Genomic DNA, 13,468 nt, shown 5'->3' on the forward strand with positions numbered 1-13,468 from the left:
GAGTACCTGATAGTTTACAATTTTTATTGGAGTGGTTAAAACATACTAATAGCAGATCTTTAGTAGATCAAAAAAGGTTTCATATGGACTGCATTCGGGAAAGTTTTCAAAATTGATCAATTTTTCTCCACCTCATCAATCTACACACAGTACCCCATAATGACAAAGCAAAACAAGTTTTTAGAAATTTTGCAAATGTGTATATATATATATATATACTTATGTAAATATAATATTTCATTTTTATATATATATATATATATATATATATATATATAAAAATGAAATATTATATTTACATAAGTATTCAGACCCTTTACTCAGTATTTTGTTGAAGCAGCTTTGGCAGTGATTACATTCTCGAGTCTTCTTGGGTATGATGCTACAAGCTTGGCACATCAGTATTTGGGGAGTTTCTCCCATTCTTCTCTACAGATCCTCTTAGCTCTGTCAGGTTGGATGGGGAGCGTAGCTGCCCAGCTATTTTCAGGTCTCTCCAGAGATGTTTGATTTGGTTCAAGTCCGGGCTCTGGCTGGGCCACACAAGGACATTCATAGAGTTGTCCCAAAGCCACTCCTGTGTTGTCTTGGCTGTGTGCTTAGGGTCATTGTCCTTAAACCCATTCATAGGTCCTGAGCACTCTGGAGCAGGTTGTCATCAAAGATCTCTCTGTACTTTGGTCAATTCATTTTCCCTCGATCCTGACTAGTCTCCCAGTCCCTGTCGCTGAAAATCATCCCCACAGAATGATGCTACCACCACTATGCTTCACCGTAGGGATGGTGTCAGGTTTCTTCCAGATGGGATGCTTGACATTCAGGCCAATCTTGGTTTCCTCAGACCAGATAATCTTGTTCCTCGTGGTCAGAGTCGTTTAGCTGCCTTTTGGCAAACTCCAAGCAGGCTGTCAAGTACCTTTTACTGAGGAGTGGCTTCCATCTGGCCACTACCATAACAGCCCGATTGGTAGAGTGCTGCAGTTGTCAAGTTGTAGAAACATCTCAAGGATGATCAATGGAAACAGGATGCACCTGAGCTCAATTTTGAGTCTCATAGTAAAGGGTCTGAAAACTTATGTAAATAAGGTATTTCTGTTTTCATTTTTAACACATTTGCTAAAATTGCTTTGTCAATATGGGGTATTGTGTGTAGATTGATGAGGATTTTTTTTATTTAATCCATTTTAGAATAAGGCTTTAACGTAACAAAATGTGGAGAAAGGGAAGGGGTCTGAATACTTTCCAAATGCACTGTACCAGTTTGTGTCAAGAACTGCAACGCTGCTGGGTTCCCTGACCTAAAGGTTTTAATTGCATCAAGAATTTCATCCTCTGCAATTTGACCCTCACACAAGTCTTTATGTACAGCTGTTAATTCTTTTATTTTTTATCTCTTTCAAAATATAATTTGGTGAATCCTGGATTTCTATGTTGAAGATTCCAAAAGAATTTGGTGTATTTTTCAAAATGTTCCATACAATTCATTAAATTTTTTATAATACATTATAGTTGATGATTCTCAAATAAGTTCCTCCATGTATTTGTGTTTTTCCTCTAACTTATTCTGTGCCTCTATGGTACAGTTTTAATTGTTATCCATCTGTACTGCTATTCCTTCTATTTCCTTTGTTAATGTGAACTCTTTTGACAGAAATTGTTTTTGTTATAAAGATGAGTATTGAATTGCATGACCTCTGAAGACACATTTAAAAGTGTCCCGTACAATAAGTGGATCTGCTGTACCTATGCTATGTAGGAAAAAGTCATTTACAAAATCCTTTGTCTTGGTTAAAAACAGATTGTCATACAATAGGCTTTTATTCAATTTCCAATATCCTCGCCCACTTGGACATTCTGTAAGAGTAATGTGGATGCCAATTATTTGATGGTCTGACTGCATTCTGCCCCCTATCAACACCATTTGGTTTCAGCACAAAGGGTACATGAAAATAATCATGACGGCTAGCTTGATTAAACCTCCTTCATGTATAACTCACTGAGTCTGGATTTTTAAGCCTCGTATATCCTCTAGTTCTAATGTGTCCATGATATTTGTAATTTCCCTCAGTGCATGAGGGTGATAGTTTGTAGTGTGATTTCCTTTCTGATTTATGGTCCATTGAGGTACTTAAAACTGTATTATATTCTCCCACCATAATAATCAGACTCTTCCCCCACAGTTTCCCAACAACAGAAGTCCACCAAATTCCCCTGGTTTTGGATGGAAAACAAACAGCTGTTTTTCAGTCTGTAGGAACCGTATTTACTCATTTTGGGTACCGGTACTGTTTATATTTAGGTGCAGGAGCTCCACAATACTTTTGAGCTAATATTCTATATGAGGAACAGGATCTCAAGCAGTGAGCTCCTGCCCAAGTCAAGCACTGAATTGGAGCATGGCAATGTCTAGACAATTATATACTGTATATTAAATGTCTTATTTTTTACCCACTGGTATTATCTGCATTGATAACATTGAGAGATGATTTAACCACAGAGGAGAACAATAAGTGGAAATAACCTGTTCTACAGAAGAATCACAGGGCACCAGATATGCATGTAGCGTGAGGAATGCTGYCTTGGCCTKGTASAGCWGCAAGTCACAGTGGGCTTTCAGCGGAAAGCCAGATCTCACGAGAACTCCTTTTGGAGAGAAGGWTGGATGGASGATCTTGACGTGGAAGCGGGTGACTTCATCCACTTGTTCTAYGGACACACCACAGTCTTCTACATGTAGAACTCTCACTTTCTCTTTAAAGGAGGGATCATCGCCTGCAGAGRYAAAAACAGGTACATTTGCATAAACATCAGGTTGACATCAACAACAAGGCTTTTTAAAAGTAGTTTGCATCAGTTATATTTTAATTATAAACATATACGCCCATACCAAAACAGGCAAAATGTGGCAGCTGCACTTCTTCCAGTTCTCCTGAAATGACTGTGACATCCAATAGGGGGCCACCTTGCTTGTACCCCAAGCTTTTCATCATTGCCCTGTGAGGCTCCCAGGAGCTGAATTGATACTGTAGACTGACATGGTCTTTACACACCCACCGGAGCCCTGATACTCTGCACTCGTAGCGCCCTGGGGGAGAAGTGCTACGGATGGCATGAAAAGAAGAAGGAATGGGTTTAGAGTAAGTAAGTCATGTATTTAATCAGCAGTTGACCAACATAATAATGGTTACTTTACTTTGTTAAACCTTTCTTTAAATCCTCACATAGACTCTATTTCTTCTTATTATTCTTTTTTTTATTTTTACAATTAATTAAACACAGGCTATGAAGTCAGACTGTCTTCTTTAAATACGTTTTAGCAGGTATATTCAATCTAGTCATTATTATTAGTATCTTAAAACAGAATTGTTGGATAACAAAACTTAAAGTTTTTAATCGTCTGTATTATGGCGAGGGACTAATACATTCCAGAACTGTACCTGAACATTGGGGCTTCTTTAGTGATGGCCACAGGTTCAACCTGAACCCAGTTGGTAGACTCCTGAAGAAGAGAACATTGATCTCTGATTTTCACAGATACACTAAATTTATTAGATAAATATAGCCACCTGGCTAACGTTAGCCACAACAATTTGGAATTCCTAATATATCATATGGAATGCAAATTCATAACATATCATACAAATTGCAATTCATAACATATCATGCACATTTTCATTCGTAACATATCATTTGAAATGGATGATGGACATCAACAAATGAATAGACATCATACGAAACGTAACATATCATACTAAATGGAGGGACTGAGATTTACGTACAAAATAATACAAAATGTTCTGAGACCAGGTTGGTAAAGGTTGTACTTTGTACTTTAAAGGCTAACTTGCCTTTGAATGTTGTCAAACCTGCTTATTCTATACCTTTATTTACAAATTACTGAAGAATGGTATCTGTGATTCTTAGAAAAAAAGGTGTTATGTAGAATCATATAGGGATTTTTGTTTTGTCCCCATAGGGGAACCCTTTTTGGTGCTAGGTAGAATACTTTCTAGAGGGTTCTGCCTAGAACTCTCTATATATGGTTCTTCATAGAATCATTTTATATTTGAAGGGTTCATCCTAGAACCCCCTATGAATGGTTCTACTAAGAACTCTTTGATTTTTGAGGAGTTTTCCCTAGAGCCCTCTATGAATGGTTCCACCAGCCTTATTAGCCTTTAAAATTAAACTCTTTATGACAATAGATGACATACTGTACATCATAAGCCATTTCTTTAAAGGCTTAGTTATACCCTAAAACGGTGGTTTTAGGAAACTCCTGCTTTACCGGCCACATCAGGTCTGCAAGTCACATTCTGCTCGCCTGCACTTAAAATCGTGATGTTAAAGTTTAAACACTGAGGTAAACACAAAAGCCCAAGCACTATGTAAAATAATGAAATTACAATAAATAAACTTATTCAGATTCTGAAGGGTTCTTCCCCCCAAAATTCTTAGCATGTTAAAGGTTCTAGGGAGAACCATTTGCCTTACAAAGAACCATTGTCTCCCAAAGAGGGTTCTTCAGATGAAAACGGTTCTTGGTAGAACCCTATCCCTCTGCTAAGAACCCTTTTATAATATTTTTTTCCAGTGCTTAATTTCAGCCGGATCCTGCCGGAACAGGATCCTGCAACTTTCAGTTTTGCACTGTTTCGTTCTGTAACCTATTTGCCAGGATCCGGTACCTCTGGTGGCATGAACACTTATTTTCACTGTTTGCAATGTAAACATAATAATAAAATCTGAGTCAATACAAGTTGCCTCCTCTGTAATACTCCTGCCCCTTAAAAAATAAATGTAAAAACGTGCCTGATATTCTAAGAATTGATTTGTGTTGGGCCGGCCTGGGTTCATGGTTTGCGTAACATTGAAGCCTATAGACCAACGCGTGGCCATTGCTGTGGTGAGACAGAGAAGGGCGCTTGTATCTCTCTCACAGAACTAGATTGAGATTAACTTTCTATTATCTGCCATCCTCTCTCTGCTCTGATAGACATGAGCCTGCAACTAATCTCTCCAACGTTGCATTTCATAATTTATTTCCTTACAGAGTCATAGGGTGCTGGAGGTGTCGCAGCACCCCTGATAAATTGAAATACAGTTGCCAAAGTTATAGAATTACTGCTGTCTATTCAGAAATAAATGTAATAATTCAGAATACTACACCAGGAGTAGGCCTATAATTCAGCCACAAAGGATCAATAATAAATACATAGCCTCGCTGGGATTGTGTGTAGCCCAATCACAAGGCATGTCTACAGTCGGGAAGTGCGGCAAATCTGTCAGTGAACAGCATGTAGCCAAAACAGGCATGTCGCTATATTTCTAATAAACTTAACAAAAATATAAACTATATGTAAAGTGTTGGTCCCATGTTTCATGAGCAGAAATTGAAGATCCCAGACATTTAGCAGTAAGCCCAATCAGCTTCACAACCGCAGTCCACCTGTAAGGCGAGCGGTTTGCTGATGTCAACTTTGTGAACAGAGTGCCGCATGGTGGCGGTGGGGTTATGGTAGGGGCACACGCAATCTACAGAAAACGAACACAATTGCATTTTGTTGATGGCAATTTGAATGCACAGAGATACTGTGAAGAGATCCTGAGGCCCATTGTCATGCCAGTCATCCGCCTCCATCACCTCATGTTTCAGCATTATAATGCACTACCCGATGTTGCAAGGATCTGTACACAATTCCTGGAAGCTGAAAATGTCCCAGTTCTTCCAATGGACTGCATACTCACCAGATATGACACCCATTGAGCATGTTTGGGATGCTCTGGATCGATGTGTATGAAACCATGTACCAGTTCAATATCTAGCAAATTTGAACAGCCATTGAAAAGAAGTGGGACAAAATTCCACAGGCCACAATCAACAGGCTGATCAACTCTATGCGAAGGAGATGTGTTGGCTGCATGAGGGAAATGGTGGTCACACCAGATACTGACTGGTTTTCAGATCCACACCCCTACCTTTTTTTTAAGGTCTCTGTGACCACAGATGCATATCTGTATACCCAGTTATGTGAAATCCATAGATTAGGGTGAAATTATTGTATTTAAATTGACTGATTTCCTTACACGTACGAACTGTAACTCAGTTAAACCTTTGAAGTTGTTGCATGTTTCATTTATATTTTCGTTCAGTATACAATCGGGGGAAAGCACCGGTTGGAAAGCAAATGATTCTACTGAAAAGAGAAGACTAATCTACCAAAGACTTCCAAATAGGCCTATTGAGCAAACAGCATTGTTTTACAAGGTAAAACAAGAAAGAGATCTTTAACAACGGGCGCATCGGCCTTCGCAGGTGAGTGAACTGAGCATCATTGGGTGAGTGACTGAAACTGGAAAGCTTTTTTAGGACTATAATTTCCTCCTTATATTGTACAATATGTGTGTGTCCACACACCTAGGCCTAATCTATTGCTGGATTCAGGACAGGGTCGTTTTAATTGATCTCAGATTCTGAGTTTGTCATGGTCAAAGTAGCCTGTCATTTCGATCATTTGTGAGTTACTAAAAAAGATTCTGCTCAAGTCTCCAGTCATCTAAAATGATGTGAAATTGCATGAAATGCGTTTATAAAAGGCCTCATTTTTCCTGAACCCGTTTTTGTTTCTCCCTTCTTCAAGAATCTCTACTCTACTGCTGTATGCCAGAATGCAAATACGATGATAATGCATGCAATGGTTTATTATGAAGGGGATTTTTTAAATGCGTTCTGGTACCTGAGAGCAACCCAAGTCACCCCCATCTCACGCTCTCACTTTTTGTTCCGGCACCTCCGAATTTACAAATGAAGCACTGTTTTCTTCTAAGAGTGCATCTGCCAGCTGTGTGAAACTGGAGCAAAATGTAGGATTTCCACAACATATTTTAGATTTTCATGAAAATAAAAAGATATTCATGAATACAGAGCACAGTCAACATAGGTGGTGGTCAAACATTTGACAAAAATGTTTCGACTACTACTGTACACTCCATGAATACAGTAACAAACATTAACTCACCATCACATTAGCACAGGTTGTGCAACTTCTCACAGGCCCTGGGGAAAGACACATCAATGAGAAAATCAACCACACCAAACATTAACCTCAGTGATAATACAGTGGTCTTAATTTCCTGGTACACAAAGCATTTTAAAATCACAAATACAATAACAATGATATTTAGTGCTAACAATGATCTCTATGAGATGAGTCACAAATGCTCCCAGCGTCACTGTCTCCCCTGTGTAGATTGGTGGGTTTGGACGTCCCGTGTCATTATATTGTGTATTAGCACATTAAAATATCAAGAACTTGAACATGAGTGAGAGAATATAGAGATACAAATGAGAAAATTAGGATTAGAATGGTTTTACCGTTTTTTATCGATTTGATGTCAGTTACTTCCAAAAATGTACGACATATGTATCATCATACCTGAATAGAAGACATATGTATCATCATACCTGAATAGAAGACATATGTATCATCATACCTGAATAGAAGACATATGTATCATCATACCTGAATAGAAGACATATGTATCATCATACCTGAATAGAAGACATATGTATCATCATACCTGAATAGAAGACATATCTGTGATGGGATGGGTACTGTATGCCATAGGCCACAGGACCTCTAATGGTGAAGCCAAGGTAGAAGCAGACGTCTTCGGACTTCCAAACTTTTCTTCGTTGTTCAGCACAAACTTCAATCTCCTTGCCATCAACGCGCGCAAACACCCTGCGCTGTCTAACCACTCCATTGACTGGAAGAAGAAGATCCTGGACACTTGGTTCACTCCACACCTCACCACTGCTCCACTTTTGATCTATAAAGTCTGGCCCTGCCATTGGATTCTCCCTTGCCAATAGTTTCTCTATTTTTGATCTATGAACCAATCTGCTCAAACCCTCACCCTTTCCCAGGAAAATAAGGGGGCGAAGGTACCTTGAGCGAAGATGCTTCTTGTATGTGTTTTTGTAGGACTCTTGCATCTCTTGAACACATTTGTTGAGGTCAACATTGAATCCCATTTTCTTATACTCCTCGGGCCAGAACAGCAAAAGGACTAAGAAGTAAAACTCTGGGGTTTGGTTACCGAAATTGGCCAATAGGTGTCTTTCCAGAATGCTTCTTAGGATTGGCAAAGGGGTAAGCATTGGAGATGCTGCTTCCACTTTGCTTAAGATGATGTTGGCAAGGATGAAGTTTTGGGCAGCTTTGTTCTCACCACCACCATCTTTCTTTTTTTCCCATTCTTTTTTTATTTCCTCCCACAAAATTGTTATTCGGCGCAAGTGAGTTTTATCATAGCCCTTATCAAGACAGGAAAGCAGTCCAGGGAAAGCAATGGCCATTTCCTCTTTGAGCTTCTGGAGTGGTACACCTATTGAAGACTCTGAGTGTATAGGTGTGCATGTCCCCACATATTTGCAGTAGCAGTTCTTGACATCAGTCTGAAAGTAATGTGGTTCATCTTTCTCTATGCTGGGCTTGGAGTACGTCAGGTAACCATCAAAAAACTCACATTTCCTCTCCACCTCATCCCTGAGGCTGATGATGAGTGGCTTGTACTTGAAGAGCTTTTTTTGTCTGATTGATACGAAGAAGGTGTCAGCTGATATTTCCATGGTAAGGACCTTTTGCCAGTTATTGTCAAGAGAGACAAGCGAGTCAAAAACAATGTTGGCAACCTGTAGATATCCAAATAGTCCTCTGTTGTTAAAGATCTGTGAGACTTTGGTCATACCATCGTCTTGCATGTCTGCTCCCTGCTCATTTTCAGCAGCCCTTTCCTCATCTCTGAAAGCATCAAAGGCCTTTTTTGACAGTTGCAAAATTTCTTGTGCAAAGATGGAAGGATCATGGACCCTGCTCTTCAATTGGTTCTTGTATACTTGCCCCAGTGTATCAGCAACAAATGAACTGTTAGGATCTCTGTCTTTTGCTATTTTTGCCCACTTCTCCGCTTTAAAATAGGCCCTTCTCTCAATGTAAAGAAAACGAGCAAGATTTTGAGGAAGAAATGGGTTTTGCTTGAATATCTCTGAAGCTAATTGTAAAACAGATACAACATTGCTTTTGGATTCTTCGCCTTCAATGTCTTGAATCAACCTGGAAAACGTGTCTTTTCTCTCTTCTCCCATTTCCCTTTTCGTTAACATGTCTTGAACTAAAAATTGTTGTACCTCTTCTCTACAAAATTCAGTCAGAAAGTTTCTTGCTGTATCACTCCTGGTCACACCTGCCGTAGCCAGTACCTTAACACACTGCTGTGCAATCAGTGAGTGAGCCATGCAGACATGTTTGTCTTGTCCCTGTCGTGCAGGGAATGTCACTATCAGATGAGTGAAAGGCTCCATTCGCTGCTCAAAGGAAGGACCTCCATAAATGGGATCTGGAGGACCAAGGAATGCCTGACATTGAGACTGCAGAAGGTGGGATCCAKGGACGTAGGCATTCACCAGTGATAAGAATGCAAGAAGCTGGGAATTTTTAGGTCTTCCTTTTTTCCTGACATTTAAAAAGGCACACGTTTCTTTAACATAATCTCCACTGAAATTWTCTCGCATTATGTTAAAGCCATGAAACTGTTTGTGTTCATTGCTGTAGCTTCGACTGATCTCAATCTGTTTCTCCTCAAACTGTTGTTTCTCTGCTTCAGAAAGTTCCGTCCTGAGAAAAACATTTCTTGAGTTGTTATGGTCCTCTTGTTTGATAACTGGCTTTCGCACACAGTTTAAAATGATGACCACAGGCATGTGGGTCGTGATGTTTCTCTCTGCAATCTCTTTGATGATGGCATCCTGCAGATTCTCCAGAATACGCTCATCTTCCAGCATTAAGAGCACAGTGTTCTGCTGGCCTTGACCGCCTGCAGTGAAAAGGTGAATCACCTGCTTGGCGATAGCGGTGATGTCTGAGGTAGCACCTGTTAGAACAGCACATCTCAGTGTTTTCCTCATATCCCAGAGCACCTGCTTGGCCAGAGTGGTTCCCCCACTGCCTGGCTGATGCAGCAGATTCATGGTAGAAGTCAGGTCACCCTTACACTGTTTCTTAATATTTTGTATCAGCTCAGTGTACCCGTCTCTTTTGATAAAGGGGGTTGTTTTATCAGCTGAAGTTGCCCTTTCAGTCCAGTAGAAGTTAAGCCATTGAGGTGGGGCTCCTCTGTAAAAATCTACCTCGGTCTTCTTAGCTACTGCGGAGTCTATGTCCTCTTCTTCAAATGCATTTGAGTACAAAACATCCAGAAGTGAAATGGAATCCCTGATTTGACTTCCAACAAAACTTTCACGACCACGGGCATTGGACAGGGATGACCCCTTGTTGTGTGCCATCTTTGTTGTCTCCGGTCCCAAGCTTAACCAGTGTTCTGAATATTAGTTGTACTTCATGTGGTGGTATGGACTCTGAAAAAGGAGACAATAATGTTTAAGTAAGAATGTCGAAGGGCATTAATGGTTATAAACAAAAGGCTGTATACAGTAAAAGTCTGTATCTTTGACTTAGTTGGATTTATGTACTGACATTGCATGCCGCTGATCATTTAAGACTGTGTGTGTTTTGCTTCTTGTTGCTACCAACTCTTATACGTTTTTTCAATAACTTTGGTGCAATTTTTACAAGTACCGTGCCATCAGAAAGTATTCATACCCCTTGACTTATTCCACATGTTACAGCCTGAATTCAAAATGGATTAAATATATATTTTTCTCCTCAACCATATACACACAATAGCCCATAATGACAAAGTGAAAACATGTTTTTAGAAATGTTTGCAAATGTATTGAAAATGAAAAACAGAAATATCTAATTCACGTAAGTATGCACACCCCTGAATCCAAACTTTGTAGAAGCACCTTTGGCAGTGACTACAGCTGTGAGTCTCTAAGAGCTTTCCACACCTGGATTGTGCAACATTTGCCCATTATTCTTTGAAATATTCTTTAAGCTCTGTCAAATTGCTTGTTGGTCATTGCTAGACAGTCATTTTCAGGTGTTGCCATAGATTTTCATGTAGATTTAAGTCAAAACTGTAACTCGGCCACTCAGGAACATTCACTGTCTTCTTGGTAAGCAACTCCAGTGTAGATTTGGCCTTGTTTTTTAGTTTATTGTCCTGCTCAAAGGCGAATTCTTCTCCCAGCCTCTGGTGGAAAGCAGACTGAAGTAGGTTTTTAGCTTTTCCTCTAGGATTTTGTCTGTGCTTAGCTGCCTTTCGTAAATTTTTTATGCTGAAATACTCCCCAGTCCTTAACGATTACAAGCATACCCATAACATGATCCAACCCCCACTATGCTTGAAAATATGGAGAGTGGTACTGCGTTGTATTGTATTTGCCCCAAACATAACACTTTGTATTCAGGACAAAAAAGTTATTTGCTTTGCCACATTTTTTGCAGTATTACTTTAGTGCCTTGTTGCAAACAAGATGCATGTTTTGGAATATTTAATTTTCACTCTGTCAATTGGGTTAGTATTGTGAAGTAACGACAATGTTGTTGATCCATCCTCAGATTTGTCCTATCACAGCCATTGAACTGTAACTGTTTTAAAGCCACCATTGAAATCCCTGAGCAGTTTCCTTCCTCTCCGGCAACTAAGTTAGGAAGGACGCCTGTTTCTTTTTAGTGATTGAGTGTATTGATACACCATTATACGTGTAATTAATAACTTCACCTTGGCTCACAGAGATTTTAAATGTATGCTTTTTCCCCCCCCCATCTGCTAATAGGTGCCCTTCTTTGCGAGGCATTGGAAACCCTCCCTGGTTTTTGTAGTTGAATCTGTGTTTGAAATTCACTGCTCAACTGGGTGACCTTACAGATAATTGTATGTGTGGGGTACAGAGATGAGGTAGTCATTCAAAAATCTGGTTAAACTCTATCATTGCACACAGAGTTAGTCCATGCAACTTATGTGACTTGTTAAGCAAAGTTTTACTCTTGAACGTATTTAGGCTTGCCATAACAAAGGGGTTGAATTATTGACTCAAGACTTTTCAGCTTTTCAAATGTAATACATTTGCTTTTCAAATGTAATTAATATGTTCAAATTTCTAAAAACATATTTCCACTCTGACGTCATGGAGTATTTTGTGTAGGCCAGTGGCAAAAATCTACATTTAATCAAAATGTGGAAAAAGTTAAGGTTTGTGAATACTTTGAAAAAATGTCCAACGCTCTAACCACTATTTCACACTGTTTGCCTGCCTACTTTAAATCTAACAGTCCGCTTGATCAATAGTTATTGCACTAGTATCTATTGTGCTTCTGATGTCAATGACAGTGCCTTGTAAAAGTACTCATACCCCGTGGATTTCTTCACATTTCATTACATGTTAGAAACACCTTTGGGAGGGTTTAAGGCTGTGAGTCTTCATGGGAAAGTCTCTACGAGCTTTACACACCTGGATTGTGCAATATTAGCCCGTTATTCTTTTCATAATTACTCAAACTCTGTCAAGATGTTGGGGATAATGGCTAGACAAAAATATGCAAGTCTTGCTATAGATTTTCAAGCAGATTTAAGTCAAAACTAACTTGGCTACTATGGTTGACAAAAAACTGTAAATGGGAATACATCCTTGACTGACAATATCTGAGTTTGCATGAAATCCAGACCTGTTTTGTGCTGGTATTCTACTCCTTGTAGTTTGTGACATATGCCAAACTTGTCATGACAAGGAGCAGCAGAGTGGAATGTTAGCACAAACATACTGGTACCTGTTTTTTTAACCTTTATTTAACTAGGTAAGTCAGTTAAGAACACATTCTTATTTTCAATGACAGCCTTGGAACAGATGGTTAACTGCCTTGTTCAGGGGCATAACAACAGATTTTTACCTTGTTGGCTCAGGGATTCAATCTTGCAACCTTTCAGTTACTAGTCCAACTCTCTAACCACTAGGCTACCTGCCACCCTGTTAGTGATAAGAGGGGAATCCAGTGTGAGGAATATTTTAACCCTGGGCTCGTTTATTTGCATTCTGTCTCGTAGGCTAATTTTACATGGTATTTCCTGTTTCTCTCGCCCTTAGCCAATAACTCTTGTGTACTCTTAAAGGGACAAACACCTATTTAACATGAACATAACAGTAACCAGCCTAGAAAACTTACACAGTTTAAAATTAATAATGTAGGCGTCATGTGTAAACAAAACAAAAAAAACTACTACTGACACATTTAAATACGTTTAACATGATTGATGTTAGCCTACTCACTGCAGGGAACAGAGACATTGTTTTCACAAAATATTAGGTTACAGTACTCACAGTGTCTTCATCCTACTTCCCTCCATGGTGTCTCCCCATATCCATAATGTATTGCTAATATGATGTACAGACCAGATAATCAAGCAAATAATCTAGACCATCAAAAGACATATTGTCGAGTGTAGACAAGCAAACTGGAAAGTTTTAGCTCAGCTCAGTCTCCTCCCAGAAGGGCACGGCCGT

General features: G+C 39.4%; 1 protein-coding gene across 2 annotated transcripts in view; it reads right to left on the reverse strand.

The window, feature by feature from the left end:
- Nucleotides 1–13,468, reverse strand: part of LOC111960035 (sterile alpha motif domain-containing protein 9-like) — a 38,986-nt gene extending 25,518 nt beyond the window's left edge. For both annotated transcript variants that reach the window (XM_070437825.1, XM_024134940.2), the window contains exons 1-6: nucleotides 13,286–13,468; nucleotides 7,582–10,420; nucleotides 7,020–7,057; nucleotides 3,438–3,499; nucleotides 2,888–3,099; nucleotides 2,522–2,772 (exon numbers count right to left, since the gene is read on the reverse strand). In XM_070437825.1, the coding sequence (XP_070293926.1) occupies nucleotides 2,522–2,772; nucleotides 2,888–3,099; nucleotides 3,438–3,499; nucleotides 7,020–7,057; nucleotides 7,582–10,348 (3,330 nt within the window). In that variant the 5' untranslated portion in view covers nucleotides 10,349–10,420; nucleotides 13,286–13,468. The remainder of the gene's footprint in view (nucleotides 1–2,521; nucleotides 2,773–2,887; nucleotides 3,100–3,437; nucleotides 3,500–7,019; nucleotides 7,058–7,581; nucleotides 10,421–13,285) is intronic.

Source organism: Salvelinus sp. IW2-2015, linkage group LG37, assembly GCF_002910315.2.
Source record: "Salvelinus sp. IW2-2015 linkage group LG37, ASM291031v2, whole genome shotgun sequence".
In the NCBI taxonomy this organism is placed as follows: Eukaryota; Metazoa; Chordata; class Actinopteri; order Salmoniformes; family Salmonidae; genus Salvelinus; species Salvelinus sp. IW2-2015.